Source organism: Jaculus jaculus, chromosome 1, assembly GCF_020740685.1.
Source record: "Jaculus jaculus isolate mJacJac1 chromosome 1, mJacJac1.mat.Y.cur, whole genome shotgun sequence".
In the NCBI taxonomy this organism is placed as follows: Eukaryota; Metazoa; Chordata; class Mammalia; order Rodentia; family Dipodidae; genus Jaculus; species Jaculus jaculus.
The window spans coordinates 239,806,681-239,821,994 of NC_059102.1; the positions used below are offsets into that span (position 1 = coordinate 239,806,681).

The following is a 15,314-nucleotide window of genomic DNA, read 5'->3' on the forward strand; positions in this document are numbered from 1 at the left end:
GCTGGTGAAGAGCCATTACCTTTTAAAAACGGAGCCCCCAACACTGAGAAGATCTCATCCCCGTGGTCTGCTATCACGGTCTTGGGTCTCATGTCTGATGCGAAACTTGGACAATACTGAAACTCGTACATGTAGGTGGGGGCTCCGGCATCTGAGGAGACACGGATCCAGGCAAAATTCACGTTACCAGACACAGCTGGATGGTATCAAGGTCTCCAGCCCTTAAAGAAACTGCTGGTTACCTACACAGGAGATAAGTAGTTTCAGGAAAGCCAATAACTTGCTTAGGGCTGCGCAGCTGCCACATGTGTAGTGAATAAAGAATGAATGATCACAATGCACAGGCCAAATGCACTGGACGTGTTTCAGTGGTGACACACCAGTGCTCATTCACGTCAAACAGATCTCCAGCCCAAGAGTCTTCCAGTCAGCCTGAATGAGAGCATTTCCAGAGTCTTTCCCACTTGCCCAGAGAAGAATGAAGCAAATCCAAAACGCTTGTGTGAACACGAGGATATTTAAATACAAAGATGTTCAAATGCATACAAAGATACAAATCTGTTTATTAGGTTTAAGGAAACCACAAAGCTAAGAGTTCATATTTCAGTTACCCATTTCCTTCTTAGCTTGGGGAATGCCAAGGTCACAAGGGGATAAGGTGGTGACAAGACAGAGAAATGCCAAGGGAAGTTGAATTTGCCTCTCTCCTACCTCTTTTCTCATCTCTTCTGCCTTCCTCTCTCATCACCAAAGAAGTCCTGTCCAGCTCCTTTCCTGCTGATGGGATCATTGGAGTGGCTGCTACAAGATTAACCCACGAGCTCCCAGCCTGGGGATCTTAGCACTACTCAGCGTCTTGATAGGGCATAGATGCCCATGAAGGATTGACTCTGAGGGGAGGAGAGTCAGGCCCCCAAAACAGCCTGCTGAAGGAATTTTACAGTAATCCTACCACTCAGAAAATGCTTCTTCTATATTTCAACATTATGCCATATATATATTTAGGATAACATTGTGCATGGTATTTTAAATACACCATTATCACAAGATTTCCATCCACAAACAGTTTTATATTTTGTTTTTATTTATTTATTTATTTATTTATTTATTTATTTATTTATTTATTTATCAGAGAAAGAGGGAGGGAAAGAGAGAGAGAGAATGGATGCACCAGGGCCTCCAGCTGCTGCAAACAAACTCCAGACACTTATGCCCCATTGTGCATCTGGCTAACATGGGTCCTGGGGAATTGAACTTGGGCCCTTTGGCTTTGCAGGCAAACGCCTTAACTGCTAAGCCATCCCTCCAGTCCCACAAACATTGTTAGCAACATAATCTCTCCCTTCGTGAAGATGAAGGATATTTAATGACCTCTCCCAGTCCCCATCCCTACACCCTTGGAACCATCTTGCTGTGGCTCTGTAATCCATTTGTTCAACAGGTACCCAAAGTCAAGCAGAATCTACCTGAAAAAAAGGTGTTTTTGTTTTGTTTTCTTTTGTACAGGCCTCTGCCAATCTTTCATTTAAGAGTGGAACTCAGACTTCAAAGTAGAACAAAGAACTTTTTTGAATGAGCAAGCATACTTTTAGGCAGCATGCAGCAGCCTAAGAAATATTTTTTTAAAGCTTTGTTCCTAAAACCACTGAAACTTATATAAGTAAATTTGTAGTCACAAGTCTTGTGAACTTGTAATCACAAGTCACAAAAGGAAAGTAGGGCATAGAGTTTGGTAATTTTAAGTAGGAACCACAAAGGAAGGAGAGACAATGGGCTGTCATCCACGGACTAAACATTCATGCAACAGCAGTTCAGAGAAGAAAGCAGAGAAAGGGAAGAGTGTATTTTAAGAAATTCTGGTCAAAGTGTTCCTAATCTGGTCTGAGACAGATGCCAAACCTTGGCCTCAGAAGGTGCAGAGTTCTCTCTGGTCAATTTCAACCCAAGGAAAACAATCCCATCAAACTTACAGAGCTCATAGTCTCTAGCTTCACCTTATGGGAATTGCATAAACTGAAAAAGACCCTACTGCATAACATGAAATGGGAAACCATGAACATCAATGATATAGCAAACAGAACCATATTCAGAGTACTATAGGGCTGTAATCATAATATGTGGCAATTTTAGCCCACATAATACAAGGGTTCAATGGAAAAATGCCACTACTAACAACCACAGTTACAACAAATTATCAATGAGAGCTGAAAATAGTCATTCAAAATGATGTAAAATGCATGTTTCAGTCAAAGTGTACAGTTGTTATATGTAATCAGAGTTACATTGTTGTCAGTTTAAAGTAAGTTGTTCTATATGTAAGAAGTCCTATGTATGTCTTATCATAGCCACAAAGCAAAAGGTTTTTGCAGAAACACACACACACACACACACACACACACACAGAAAAAAAAAAAAAAGAAAGGACTCAAAGCATGCTGGAAGAGAAAACCACCAAACCACAAAGAAGGCATCCGGCAAGGAAGAAAGAAATCACACATTTAGAAAACAACTGAAAAGTTGGCATTCGTAAGCCACTGTCTATCAGAGTGACCTTTATTTTTTTAGAAATACTTTTAATTATTCATTTTCAATCAGACAGACTGAGAGAAGAAAGACAAGACAGAGGATAGGCATATTCTACAAAAGAACTCCGGCACATGCACCACTTTGTGCATATGGCTTTATGTGGGTACTGGGGAATCGAACCTAGGTTGTCAGTATTTGCAGACAAGTGCTTTAACTACTTGGCTATCTCCCCAGCTTCCCAGAACTACCTTTAAAGAAACTTCTCCATAAAAAGAAACAAACAAAAAAACACATTGAGTCAATGAATGGGCTTCTAAAAAATGCAAGTATTTAATTTTCTACAACAAACTTACCTGACCTTTAAACATATATATCTCTATATCTATATCTATATCTATATCTATATCTATATCTATATCTATATCTATATCTATATCTATATCTAATCTATATCTATATCCATATCTATATCTATATATATATATATATGGAGAGAGAGAGAGACTGAAAGTGATGGTATAAAAGTAGGTATTATTCACAAACAGAAAACAAAAGAAAAAAGAGGCTATGGAATGTTATATCAGACAATAGAATTTAAATAAATAAAAAATAATAAATATAATAAATAAAAATATATACAACATAAAAAAATAAATAAAAACGTTAAAAAAAAATCTTTGTGTGGCCATGTACATCTGTAATGGTGGGGATGCAGAAACTGGAGAATTGCTAGTACTCACGGATGGACCGCAGCTCTGAATTGAGAAAGATACCTTGTCTGAAGGAAATACCTAGGTAAGCGATAAGAGGATACCTGCCATTCTTCTCTGGACTTCACAAGCATATGCATGGTGTGTGCCCACCTGCATACACCATACATCATACATACCACAAACAAAATAAGAGAGGGGGGAGAGGGAAAGAGAGAGAGAGGAGGGGAAACAGAGAAAGATAAAAGGTATAAAAAATCTAAGGATACATAAGGGTCTAGAAAAATAGCAAAGGGCAAGTTAGACAAAAGATGGAATTATAAACATCAGATTAAAATGAATTAGTATTAAAGGTAACCAGATAAACCAAAGCAAGAGCAATAATTAGAAAAGATAAATAAAATTGATAAACCTTTAGCTAGGTTAACCAAGAGGAAAGAGATAAGACTCAAACCAAATAAGAAATGAAGAAATAGACAATACAATTACCACCACAAATACAAATACAGATCACTACAAACAATTCAATTCAAACGCAAATGGAATAATTTAGAAGGAATGATGAATTACTCATGTAATACAGGCTGCCAAGACTGAATTGAGAAGAAACTAATAATCTGAACAGGTCAAAATTGACTAAAGAGATGAAGCTTGTGACAAAAGTCTCAGTCAGTGAAAACCCTAGGTTTGAGCTGGATGTGATGGCACACACCTTTAATCCCAGCACTCAGGAGGCAGGGGAGGATGGCTGGGAGTTTGAGGCCAGCCTGAGACTACAGAGAGAATTCCAAGTCTGGGCTAGAGTGAGACCTATTTCATGAGAGAGAGAGAGAGAGAGAGAGAGAAAGAGAGGGAGGGAGGGAGGGAGGGAAGGGAAGGGAAGGGAAGGGAAGGGAAGGGAAGGGAAGGGAAGGGAAGGGAAGGGAAGGGAAGGGAAGGGAAGGGAAGGGAAGGGAAGGGAAGGGAAGGGAAGGGAAGGGAAGGGAAGGGAAGGGAAGGGAAAGGAAAGGAAGGGAAGAGAAGAGAAGGAGAGCGGGAGGGAGGGACAGAAGGAAGGAAGGAAGAATGGAGGAAAGAAGGGAAAACCCCAAGTTCTGATAGCTTAACCAATGAACTATACAATAAATTACAAACAAAATTTTTCAATACTAACACTTCTCAAATTCTTTCCAATGTTTTTCCAAAACACCAAAAAGGAGGGAATACTTTTAATTTTTTTTTTTTTTTTTTTTTTTGAGGTAGGGTTGCACTCTAGCTCAGGCTGACCTGGAATTCACTATGGAGTCTCAGGGTAGCCTCAAACTCACGGTGATCCTCCTACCTCTGCCTCCCAAGTGCTGGGATTAAAGGTGTGCACCACCATGCCAGGCTCTTAATTTTTTTTTTTTTTTTTAATGAAGACAGCATTAGTATGATGTTAATGCAAGACAAGGGCACTGCAAAAAAAAAAAAAAATCAATAACAAGCCAATATCATTAATGAACATAGGTATAAAAATACTTAGAAAAACACATGCAAACTGAATCCAACAATTAGTTATGGGTCAGCCATCATGATCAAGAAGGACTTATCCAGGCTGGAGAGATGGCTTAGTGGTTAAGCGCTTGCCTGTGAAACCTAAGGACCCTGGTTCGAGGCTCGGTTCCCCAGGTCCCACGTTAGCCAGATGCACAAGGGGGCGCACGCATCTGGAGTTCGTTTGCAGAGGCTGGAGGCCCTGGCACGCCCATTCTCTCTCTCTCCCTCTATCTGTCTTTCTCTCTGTGTCTGTCGCTCTCAATTAAATAAATAAAAAAAAAATTAGAAAAAAAAAGAAGGACTTATCCCTAGCATGGAAAAATGGCTGAAGAGATGAAAACACTGAATGTGATACATCACTTCACGTACTGAGGGACAAAGTGTACTCACTGTCTCACTCAGTGCAGAATAAACATATAATATGGGGCAAGGGCAGGGGCTCAGCAGTAAGATCGCTTGCTGCAAAGCATGAAGGCCTGAGGGGATCTGAGACCATCTGCGTTGGATCCCTAGCACCCATGTAAAAACTTGCATGTGTCCATACAGTTTTGTGACCCCAGTCCCATAGACAGCAGAATTCTAATTAACCTCAGAACAGAAGAAAGACTGTCATTTCTGAAAACATGGATAAAGTTGGAAAGATTATGCTGAGTTGAATAGTTCAGGCACAAAAAGGCAAGCATCAGGGCTGGAGAGATGGCTTAGCAGTTAAGCCTGTGAAGCCTAAGGACCCCGGTTCGAGGCTCGGTTCCCCAGGTCCCACGTTAGCCAGATGCACAAGGGGGCACACGTGTCTGGAGTTCGTTTGCAGAGGCTGGAAGCCCTGGCGCGCCCATTCTCTCTCTCTCCCTCTATCTGTCTTTCTCTCTGTGTCTGTCGCTCTCAAATAAATAAATAAAAAATTTTAAAAAATTTAAAAAGGCAAGCATCAGCTATTATCACTTACATATGGGATATAAAACCACTCATAAAGGAAGCAAAAAGTGCTGGTTACAAAGTTGGGGAACAGGGATAAGGGAGATGAAGGTGAAAGGGTACAAAGTCTCAGACAAGCATTTGAGGAGATGACTGCAAATAGCAAACTGAAATACTTTTTCTACATTATGAGCATAAATATAATAGCAGTTGTGCCCTATAGGTTTATACAAATATAATGTGCTGAAGGTGTTCATTCCGCCTCCCCCTCTCTCCCTCCCTCCCTCTCTCTCTCCCTCTCTCTCTCTCTGTCTCTCTGTGTGTGTTTCTCTGCCTCTTTTTCTCAGTGTATCTGATGGTACTTTATTCTCTCTTCTTTTCCTTCTTACTTGCAGTTGGTCAAGGCAAGTGCAACTGCAGGAGTAAAACTGTGTTAAGAAAGATATTTTAGCTTGTTATCATGAATAAAGTCGTGAATTTTAAAATACTTCCAGCCTATTCATAAGAGAGGTGTGGGCCACAGTACTACTTTCTGGCTTCAGACTAGGCAACATGAGGGCTGATAGGAAAAAGAATCCACGAAGCTCCCCAGATTGCAAGCAGAAGGAGTCATCTCACATCCAGGTAGCATCCAGTGTAACCTCCCATGTGTGCTGCCTAGGTCAATGGTCGGCGTCAGACAGTCCTGTGACAGAACCCAGCCTGTCACTCACTCACCTTCCCCCGCAACCTATACGCTATAAAATGGACAAAACAAAACAGCCCTTAAGAACTCTACTGCCAGGCGTGGTGGCGCACGCCTTTAATCCCAGCACTTGGGAGGCAGAGGTAGGAGGATCACCATGAGCTCGAGGCCACCCTGAGACTCCATAGTGAATTCCAGGTCTGGGCTACAGTGAAACTGTACCTACCTTGGGGGGCGGGGGAGGGAGAGCTCAGTACTTTCACTATAACTCCTGTCCCTTATGATTATTTTTTTTATTTATTTGTTTATTTATTTTTCAAGGTAGGGTTTCATTCTAGCTCAGGCTGACCTAGAATTCACTATGTAGTCCCAGAATGGCCTCGAACTCATGGCAATCCTCCTACCACTGCCTCCCAAGTGCTGGGATTAATGGTGTGCACCACCAGGCCCAACTTTTTGCCCCTTCTTTTAGTCTTTTCATCCTGAACAACTATCCTGGTTCTAGACCTGACTTTGGTTCTTCCAGAGCAGCCTCGCTTAGTATTATTTCTGACCTAGAAAACCTTCCAAGACCCATCTTCCAGTATGTTCTTTCTAGTTCCACGTATTACCATAACTTCAAATGCATAGCACTGTTGCGGATGTCTCAGTGTGTGCTTTATCTAGTCAGGGAGGCCTGAGTCCCATCCCAAGAGTCTTTTTGCCTGAGGCCTTTGTCTTGTCACTACAGAGTTCTCTGTCCATGGGGAGGGCAGGTCAAAGTGTCAGGAAATTGACAACCCTTTGGATGGGCTTTCAACCAATGGCAAGTGGGCACTGGAGGATAAGTATCCAGCTCCCTTGCAGCTCAGAGGTAATAGCTCACAGTTGTATTCTCTGCTTCATCCCTAACCCCTTAGCTCCACCTGACTACACGTAGACACTACTTGGCTGCGCATTGCTGATTGGCCTCCATCTCTTCCCTGTGTCACTTCCTCATCTCCTTACCATTGTTTTCTGGGATTGCTCCTCAATGAACAACACACATCTTGATCCCTTTCTCCCACTGGAAGAAGTAAAATGGGATAGAACTCATCACAGACCACAGGAAATTTGTATGTCAGGCCTGACTCTCAGCAGTTTTCTGATCTACGTCGATGAGATCTAAGGCAGGCAAGTCAGAGACCTAGTTGGTGGCACTTTGCCATTCTCTCTTTGCAACAAACCCCAGACTCACCTCTGTGGCCACGAGCCACGAGCACAGATGGGACACCAAACACCACATCTGCAACCAGGTCAAGGAACAGGTCTTTCTTTTTGACAAGGTCGTCTGTCCCTCCTAAATACTTCTCAGTAGCCGCTGAGATCAAATTCTCAGGGATTTTCTGAAATGGATCAGAAAGTAATCACGCCCACCAGCGGGTTTAGAAGGCACTGTTGACCCTAAGCTACTCGAGCATGGTGCCAATACCTCCTGATGTTGCCCAGGGAACACCTAAACTCTCTACTTCCACTTACTTTTTGTTACTTTGAGTCATTAACTTTTGCAGATCAGGCTTCTGAGCAATAAGTTATTGGCTTCCCATTGGCTATATTAGGAGAGACACCTCTGATGAAGCCATCTAATGACTTAAAAATTGTTCTCTTGTGGAAGCCAGGTCTAGCTGTCTCCTAGAAGAGTGTTTCAGTTCTCTGTCTCCCTTATTACCCCAGGGAAAAGTAACCCTTCTCCATCCTCTTTTTTTTTCTCTCTGGGAGGGAAAATACCTTCTGCATGCTAACAATACTTCAAAATTAACTCGCCCTGAGAAATGGAATGGAGCCAGGTGTGGTGGCTCATGCCTATACTCCCAGAACTTGGAAGGCTGAGAAAGAGTTTGAGGGCAGCCTGGACTACATAGTCAATTCTAGGTCAGTTTGGACTAGATTGAGATTCTGCCTCAAAAAAAAAAAAAAGAAAAGAAAAGAAGAAGGAAAAAAGGAAAAGAAAGAAAGAAAAGAAGATAAAAGAAGGAAGAAATAAAATAAAAAAGACATATGTCTTAAGGGTTGCTATACAATAAATTTTCTTTAGGTTTACAGAGCACAGAAGATTAAGTGCTAAGCTCATGTGTTGGAAAAATCGATCACCCCAAATTTGTAACTAGCCTGGTATCTTCCTATCTGATATGCCTCAGTACAACTCCTTACGTAAGTCTTGTGCCTTCACTCTGGAGATATGATTGTCTCTATTGGTGATAGCCTCAACCTTCTTTAGCTGTTAGTTTTCCAGATAAATCTTTTCCCCAAGAACTTGTCATGGAGTCATTGGGATCACTGAGTGGTGAGCAACACTTGTGGCTTTGTTGCCCCAGGGTGATAAAGCAAGAAAATCAGAAAGGTGGGAGCAGACCCCTAGACACTAGTGTCATTTTCAGCCACTGAACTTATGTTCTAATTACAGCAACCCTCTGATCCTCGTTTCTCAGATTCCCTAGACTTACAAGAAGTGGGTAGGATTTCCACAGGAGGGATGCAGCTGTCTTCTGGTCCAATTTGCCTTCAGAGAGTGGATAGCCCATCAACTGGGAAACAAGTGGTTAAATATTTGTAAATTGTGGGTACTTAACAAGAATAACCAAACAGTCCTAACAACTAAACCAAAATGCAAAAGAGATACTTTCTTTGAGCATGAAATGTTATAATTTTGAAATAAAATCAACAAAACATTTGGACTTATATTAAGAATTTCAAGTAAGTAGGGAACATTCACACCAGAATAGTGTAGAAGTCCAGGGCTTAGGGACAAAAGACACAGCACACACCACACCTCCCCCAGACTTGGGTGATGGGAGAAAACAAAATCCACCACTATGGTTTGTTCCTCTGATGACCTCTGAAGTCCTTCTGCAGGGAGAGTTGAACTCTCAGCTATAATGACCCTGTCCACATCTGCACTCAGGAATTTGATCCAATTTCAGCCTGTCTTCTAGCAGCTTAAGGCCGCATCTTTGGATGACACAAGCCTCCTACAATGCTTGCTGGAGAAAGCTCAATGCTGCCGAGAGAAAGCCAGGTAAACACTCTTAGACCAGTAACTTTAGAACGCCCACAATTGTTTTTCTTTTAAAAGTTATTTTTATTTATTTATTACAGTAAGAGAGAGAGAAAAAAAAAGGCGCACCAGGGCTTCTAGTCACTGCAAATGTACTCCAGATGCATGTGCCACTATGAGCATCTGGCTTATGTGGGTTGTGGAGAACCGAACCTGGGTCCTTAGGCTTCTCAGGCATGTGCCTTAACCACTATGCAATCTCTCCAGCTCTGTTTGTCCTTTTTCTACCTGATAAAATGTTACTTCCTAACCAAAACTGTTTCATCAAGGACCCAAGAGGAAATTTACTTGAAAAGTTTTAAACTTCGTGGGAATGTATTTGACAACATAACCCTGGATCTCTCTCCAAGTCCCTATGGAAGGATAAAGAACTAACTTGGGTGAGGACTTTACTTCATTTCATACACCCATTTATGGCCAAGAAAGGAAGAAGTTTGGGGCTGAAGGTTGTAGAGATTGATCAGTGGTTAAAGGTGCTTGGTGGAAAAGCCTGATGGCCCAGGTTCCACTTCCCAGTATACACATAAAAAGCTAGAGGCACAAAATGGTGCATGTGTTGGAGTTTATTTTACAGGAGGCCCTGGAGCACCCATGCTCTATCTTTCTCTCTGTCTTTCAAATAAGTAAATAAATAAAAAATTTTATTTTTATTCTTCCTTTTCTTTTTTATTAAAAACTTCCATTACTATAGACTATACACCCTGATAATTTCTTCTCCACTTTCCCCTTAACATATCCACCCTCTACCATGTCCCTTCCCCCACTCAATTAGTTTCTCTTTTATTTTGATGTCATCTTTTGCTCCTATTATAAAAAATATTTTTTTAAAGAGAGAAAAGTCTGTTCATCTTATGGGTGAGTGTGAATTAACATATTTAGTGACCTAATAATGTGGATTTGCTGCTTGCATGGCAATGCCTCTCAGAGCTCACTCCAGCCTTTAACTCTCTCCAGCTCTTTTCACCAGGGATGTGAGTTTACTTCATACTTAATCTTTTCCCTACTTCAGTCATACTACTCAATAAACCTATGCTGCTCCTTTAATGAGTGCCTGTCTTTGTCTGCTTTTGACAGAAGCTGTTGTGGATTGAAGGTGAAATGCTCCCCATAGGCTCATCATGTGCTTGAACCCTTGGATCCCAGTGTTTTAGAAGTCTGTGAAATCTTTAAGAAGGGGAACCTTGTTGGAGGAAGTGGGTCACTTGGGGAAGACCTTGGGGTTATATAGTCTAACTCCATGTCCAGTTTCCTCTCTGCTTTCTGACCCGGGCACAATGTAACAAAATGCCTCATGGTCCTGCCATCATGTCACCATGTGCACTATCCCTCCTTAAACATAAGGCAAAACAAACCCTTCCCTTCTTCATTCTTGTGTCAGGCATTTACTTACAGCAGTCAGAGAAAGTAACTAATACAGAGGTTAACAACATCCTCTCAAAACCTCAACCAGAAGTGATTTTCTCTGAACATTGGCAATGGGGCATCTGTGAGTAATTGTAGAGCGCTCTGGGACCTTCGAGGTCAAGTCCAAAATGAAGGTTCTTGTGTCCCAGCAGAACTTTCCTGAACTCCTGGTTTCTTCCACTTCTTAGATGCTCCGTTATCCCATCTTTACAATTATCTTTACAGACCCTCCCAGCCTGAGAATTCCAGGAAAGGAAAGATAGAAATGTGTGGGGAGAAGGGTGCCCAAAGCGGCAGTTCCACAGGGGACAGTTGGACCATCCTGGAAGTGTCCACTAGCATCAGTGAGGACAGCTGCTCTAGACTCAGAGAAGGCTGGGAGTTGGAAGAGCTCATGTGAAATGTTGGAGTTTAATAATTGAGGCTGTGTGGGGTGCATCTGTCTATGAGGCCTGTGTGTTCTCACCGTTGGAATGATCCAGCCAAACTCTTGCTTGTTGATCCCCACGATGTAGGGGACTTTGTTGAAGCTCTTCTCAGCCAGAATCTCTTCTGGTGCCTTCAGCAGCACCACTCCATCAACCACAGTGGGCAGGAAAGGATAGCTCTGGGGAAGAGAGAGATGTCATGTCTGTGGTTATCCTGTTTCAGGTAACATCTGTGTCCACTCTCTACTGTCTGAGGGTGTGGCTAGCCTGAAAACCCCCTGAGGCTGTGATCCTAGAAACTCGTGGTACAAAGAGGGTAAGTCGAAGAGTCTCCAAGGGCAAAGTATGAGTGGGAAGCTAGCAATGATATGGTGATGGTGCTAAGGAAGGAGGAAGGGGAACCCTCACCCAGAGTAAGATATACACAATATCAAATCTATTTCAAGGTGGGCATGGTGGCCCAAGCTTTTATGCCCAGTACTCAGCAGGCTGGGGTAGAAGGGCTTCTGTGAGTTCAAGGTCAGCCTGAGTTACAGAGTAAGTTCCAAGTTAGCCTGAGCTAGAGTGAGACTGCCTCAAAACAAAACAAAACAAACCTAATTTATACTATATAATATATATAATACAATATATATTATATATAATACAAATTGAATATCTATAGAGAGAGCACATATTATATAGAGAGAATATATAATATATATATATATATATATATATATATATATATATATAAAATGTTAATTTGGGTTATTTATATTAAATAAGCTTGTACCCTGCTATGAATGGTGAATTTGAAAATACTAAGCCATTGCTTCAAGAATTCCAAAATTAGTTGCTGGTATCCTCTGGTTACAATCTCTTCTTCACTTTGTTTTTAAGACACATTATATAATTTGTATTAACTTTATTAAATAATATATTATTTTATTTTAAAATATTTATTAAATCATATAATTTCCTAATAATATAATAGTCATAAATAGAATTAATTTATAATAAAGCACTATTTGGGGAGGGCTAACATTTTTCTGACCCAAATTCATGTGACTGTAAATTTCTTCAGCTTCTGACTCACACCATACCATTTGTTTTGCTTTTCACCTTAAAATTCATCATCATGAATCCACTAAATTAGCTGTTTTTCCATCTTTTCTACAGCTTTGTCATACAAAATAGGTGTTATATGACCACTCTCTGGAGTGGCCTCACTCACAACTAGACAAGTCTCTCTATTTTGGGTGCCCTATATTGTTGAATCATCAGTACTGACTTGGCCATTAAGATCATCACAATTCAGGCTGGAGGGAATGGCTTAGCAGTTAAGGTATTTGCCTGCAAAGCCAAAGGACCCAGTTTTGATACCCCAGGACCCACATAAGCCAGATGTACAAGGTGGTACATGAGTCTGGAGTTTGTTTACAATGGCTAGAAGCCCTGGCACGCCCACTCCCTTTCTCTCACTCTCTCTTTCTCTTAGTTAAATACATACATATATATATAATTTTTTTTAAATCATTACAATTCAAAGCCCAAGGAAGCACCTTTGTCACATGTAATTTTCCCATAAGGAACTTGGAGATTTTTGTGCTTACTAAACAGATCATCACCAGTGTGCTTCAGAGCTACTTCACACAGCAAGATCATGTAAGGCAGAAAGTAATTGACAAAATGTAGCACAAAAGCAAATACTTAGTAGTGAGTATGAGAACAGAAGCAAGAAAACAGTATTCCCTCTTCGACCTCACACGGGAACCTGACCCTCACTTAATGCAAATGCCTCACTGCCCAGTGCACATGGTGAAAATGGTCACTCAGCCTCACAAGCACTGATTTAAGATTACAAGTACATTTCAGCAAATGAGTTCGCAAATGCAGAATCTATGATTAATGAGAGTGCAGTGCATCTCTGCATAACTAACCCTAAATATATAAAACTAAATAAGTCAATCCCACGCTTTGGGACTAGCTTTGAGAGGGATTAAGCTCGCCACCTGATATGCCTACACTGAGAAACAAAAGACCAAGACAAGTGCCAAATTTATTCCAATATGCTGACCAGTGGAAGATATGACCTGGGCCCAACTACTCTGCCTCAGAAGCACTTTGGAGTGCAGAGGGGGCCACCTGGGAGCTGGAAAAGGGAGGAAGATAGATCCTGGCCACACATAGTGGACATTTTAGCACTCTGCAGTGGAATCTGGGCAAGAGCACTCAGTAAAAGGGAAAAAAGTGAGCGGGGTGGGGGTTGCCAAGCTGTGGGAGGAATATGGGCCCAATGACAGAGGGAGGAGTCCCTGAGCGTGGCTATTCTCAGGACACTCAAAGAAGCCTGGGCTTGGGGGACTGCTTGCAGCAGGTAAGAGGCAGCTCGCAGCACGGAGCACTATTTCTGTACAGCTTTTGGCACACTGCTGGCACTCTGGTATGTTTTGAGACACTATCTCCATGGAGGCAAGAAAAATTTGTCTTGTAATCAACGCCAAGCTTTTCAGAGGAGAAATGGCATGCTCCAACTTGTATTGACAAGGACATGTCTGTTGACCACATGGCAAATAGGGTGAATGGGAAGGTGGAGGTACAGGATAGAAAGATCTCAGAAGGCAGATGTTGAGGGCCCATGTGAAGCAGCATCCATAGGCTATGATATCAGCAATCACAAGCCCCACAGTCATTATTCCTGCCATGCAGAATGCTGACAGCTGTGCTGTGAGGCTCCCTGCATTGACTACTTGAGTCAAAGAGCCCAGGGGCATCCTTCCCTCCTCTCTTATCTTACAACCACAGCCTGTGTACCAGCAAATCCTGTCAAAAATTCCTTCAACAATATCCAGACTCCAAACACATCTCACCGTCCCACTGCTCAGATAATGCACCAGCATCCCTTGTTTGGATTAAGCAGTGCACGGCCTTCCTACCTGGTCTCTCTGCCCCTGTCCTGTCCCTCGCTATTCTGTGTATTTCTACTCTGCAGTCTGAGAACTTTGCAGCTAATGTCTATAATCCCAGGGTTTGTGAAGCTGAAACAAGAGGATGGCAAGTTGCAGGCCAGCCTACACTACACAGTAAGACCCTCAAAACAAGCCAAACAACAAAACATTTTAAAAAGGCAGGGTAGGACTCCTTAAAACATGCTCCTCCAGACACAAAATGTCCTGGATATCCATGACCTCACAGTGTCTGACACTACCTACACAAGACCATCATAATAGGAGAAAAAGATCATGACATCAAAATAAAATAGAAAAAAAAAATTAGGGGATGGAGAGATAGCTTAGTAGTTAAGTGCTTGCCTGTGAATCCTAAAGACCCCAGTTGGAGGCTCGATTCCCCAGGACCCACGTAAGCCAAATGCACAAGGTGGCACATGCATCTTGAGTTCATTTGCAGTGGAGGCCCTGGTGTACCCATTCTCTCTCTCTTTCTCTTTCTCTCCGTTTTCCACTCTCAAATAAATAAATAAAAATAAACAAAAATAAAAAATTAAAGAGAGACTGATTGAGAGGGGGAGGGGATGTGATGGAGAGTGGAGTTTCAAAGGGGAAAGTGTGGGAGGGAATTACCATGGGATATTGTTTACAATCATGGAAATTGTTAATAAAAAAATCAGTATCACTGTCCAAAGCCTGATGAATATATATTTCATACAGAAACACAATCTAAGTTTTTCAGTTTCTCCCTCCTAATTCCTAGGGACCCTCTTTCCCATCTCTAGGAGCCCCTTTAAGTCCAAAGCCTCTCCTCTTGCATCACCTTCACCCTGAACATACTGGCCCCCTACAACAGGTCTTGGCAGCCATTCTTCCCTCTGTCTGAAGACTCTCTCTTAGGGTTTCTGACAGCTGCCTTCCTTCCTCATCAAGCCATCCCCTGACCTGTTTATGTCGAACCACTGGCCAACTCTGTTTCCATCTCTCAATTTATCTTTTCACCTTCCATCTGGCCATCATCAGACACACATGATTTTATTTGATTTTTCATTTTACTCCTTACACTGGAATGGAAGGATATAGGAAGGCACAGGCCAGTTCTGGGAGACAGGACAGCATAAGGGT

General features: G+C 41.9%; 1 protein-coding gene across 3 annotated transcripts in view; it reads right to left on the reverse strand.

Annotated features, from left to right (window-relative positions):
* LOC101600960 (carboxylesterase 1D) overlaps positions 1-15,314 on the reverse strand; it is a 35,364-nt gene that overhangs the window by 1,627 nt on the left and 18,423 nt on the right. For 2 of the 3 annotated variants that reach the window (XM_045149265.1, XM_004664868.2), the window contains 4 exons: positions 11,298-11,438; positions 8,817-8,897; positions 7,571-7,718; positions 20-151 (listed from right to left, as the gene is read on the reverse strand). In XM_045149265.1, coding sequence (XP_045005200.1) covers positions 20-151; positions 7,571-7,718; positions 8,817-8,897; positions 11,298-11,438 — 502 coding nt within the window. The remainder of the gene's footprint in view (positions 1-19; positions 152-7,570; positions 7,719-8,816; positions 8,898-11,297; positions 11,439-15,314) is intronic. The other variant, XM_045149271.1, reaches the window with a different exon arrangement.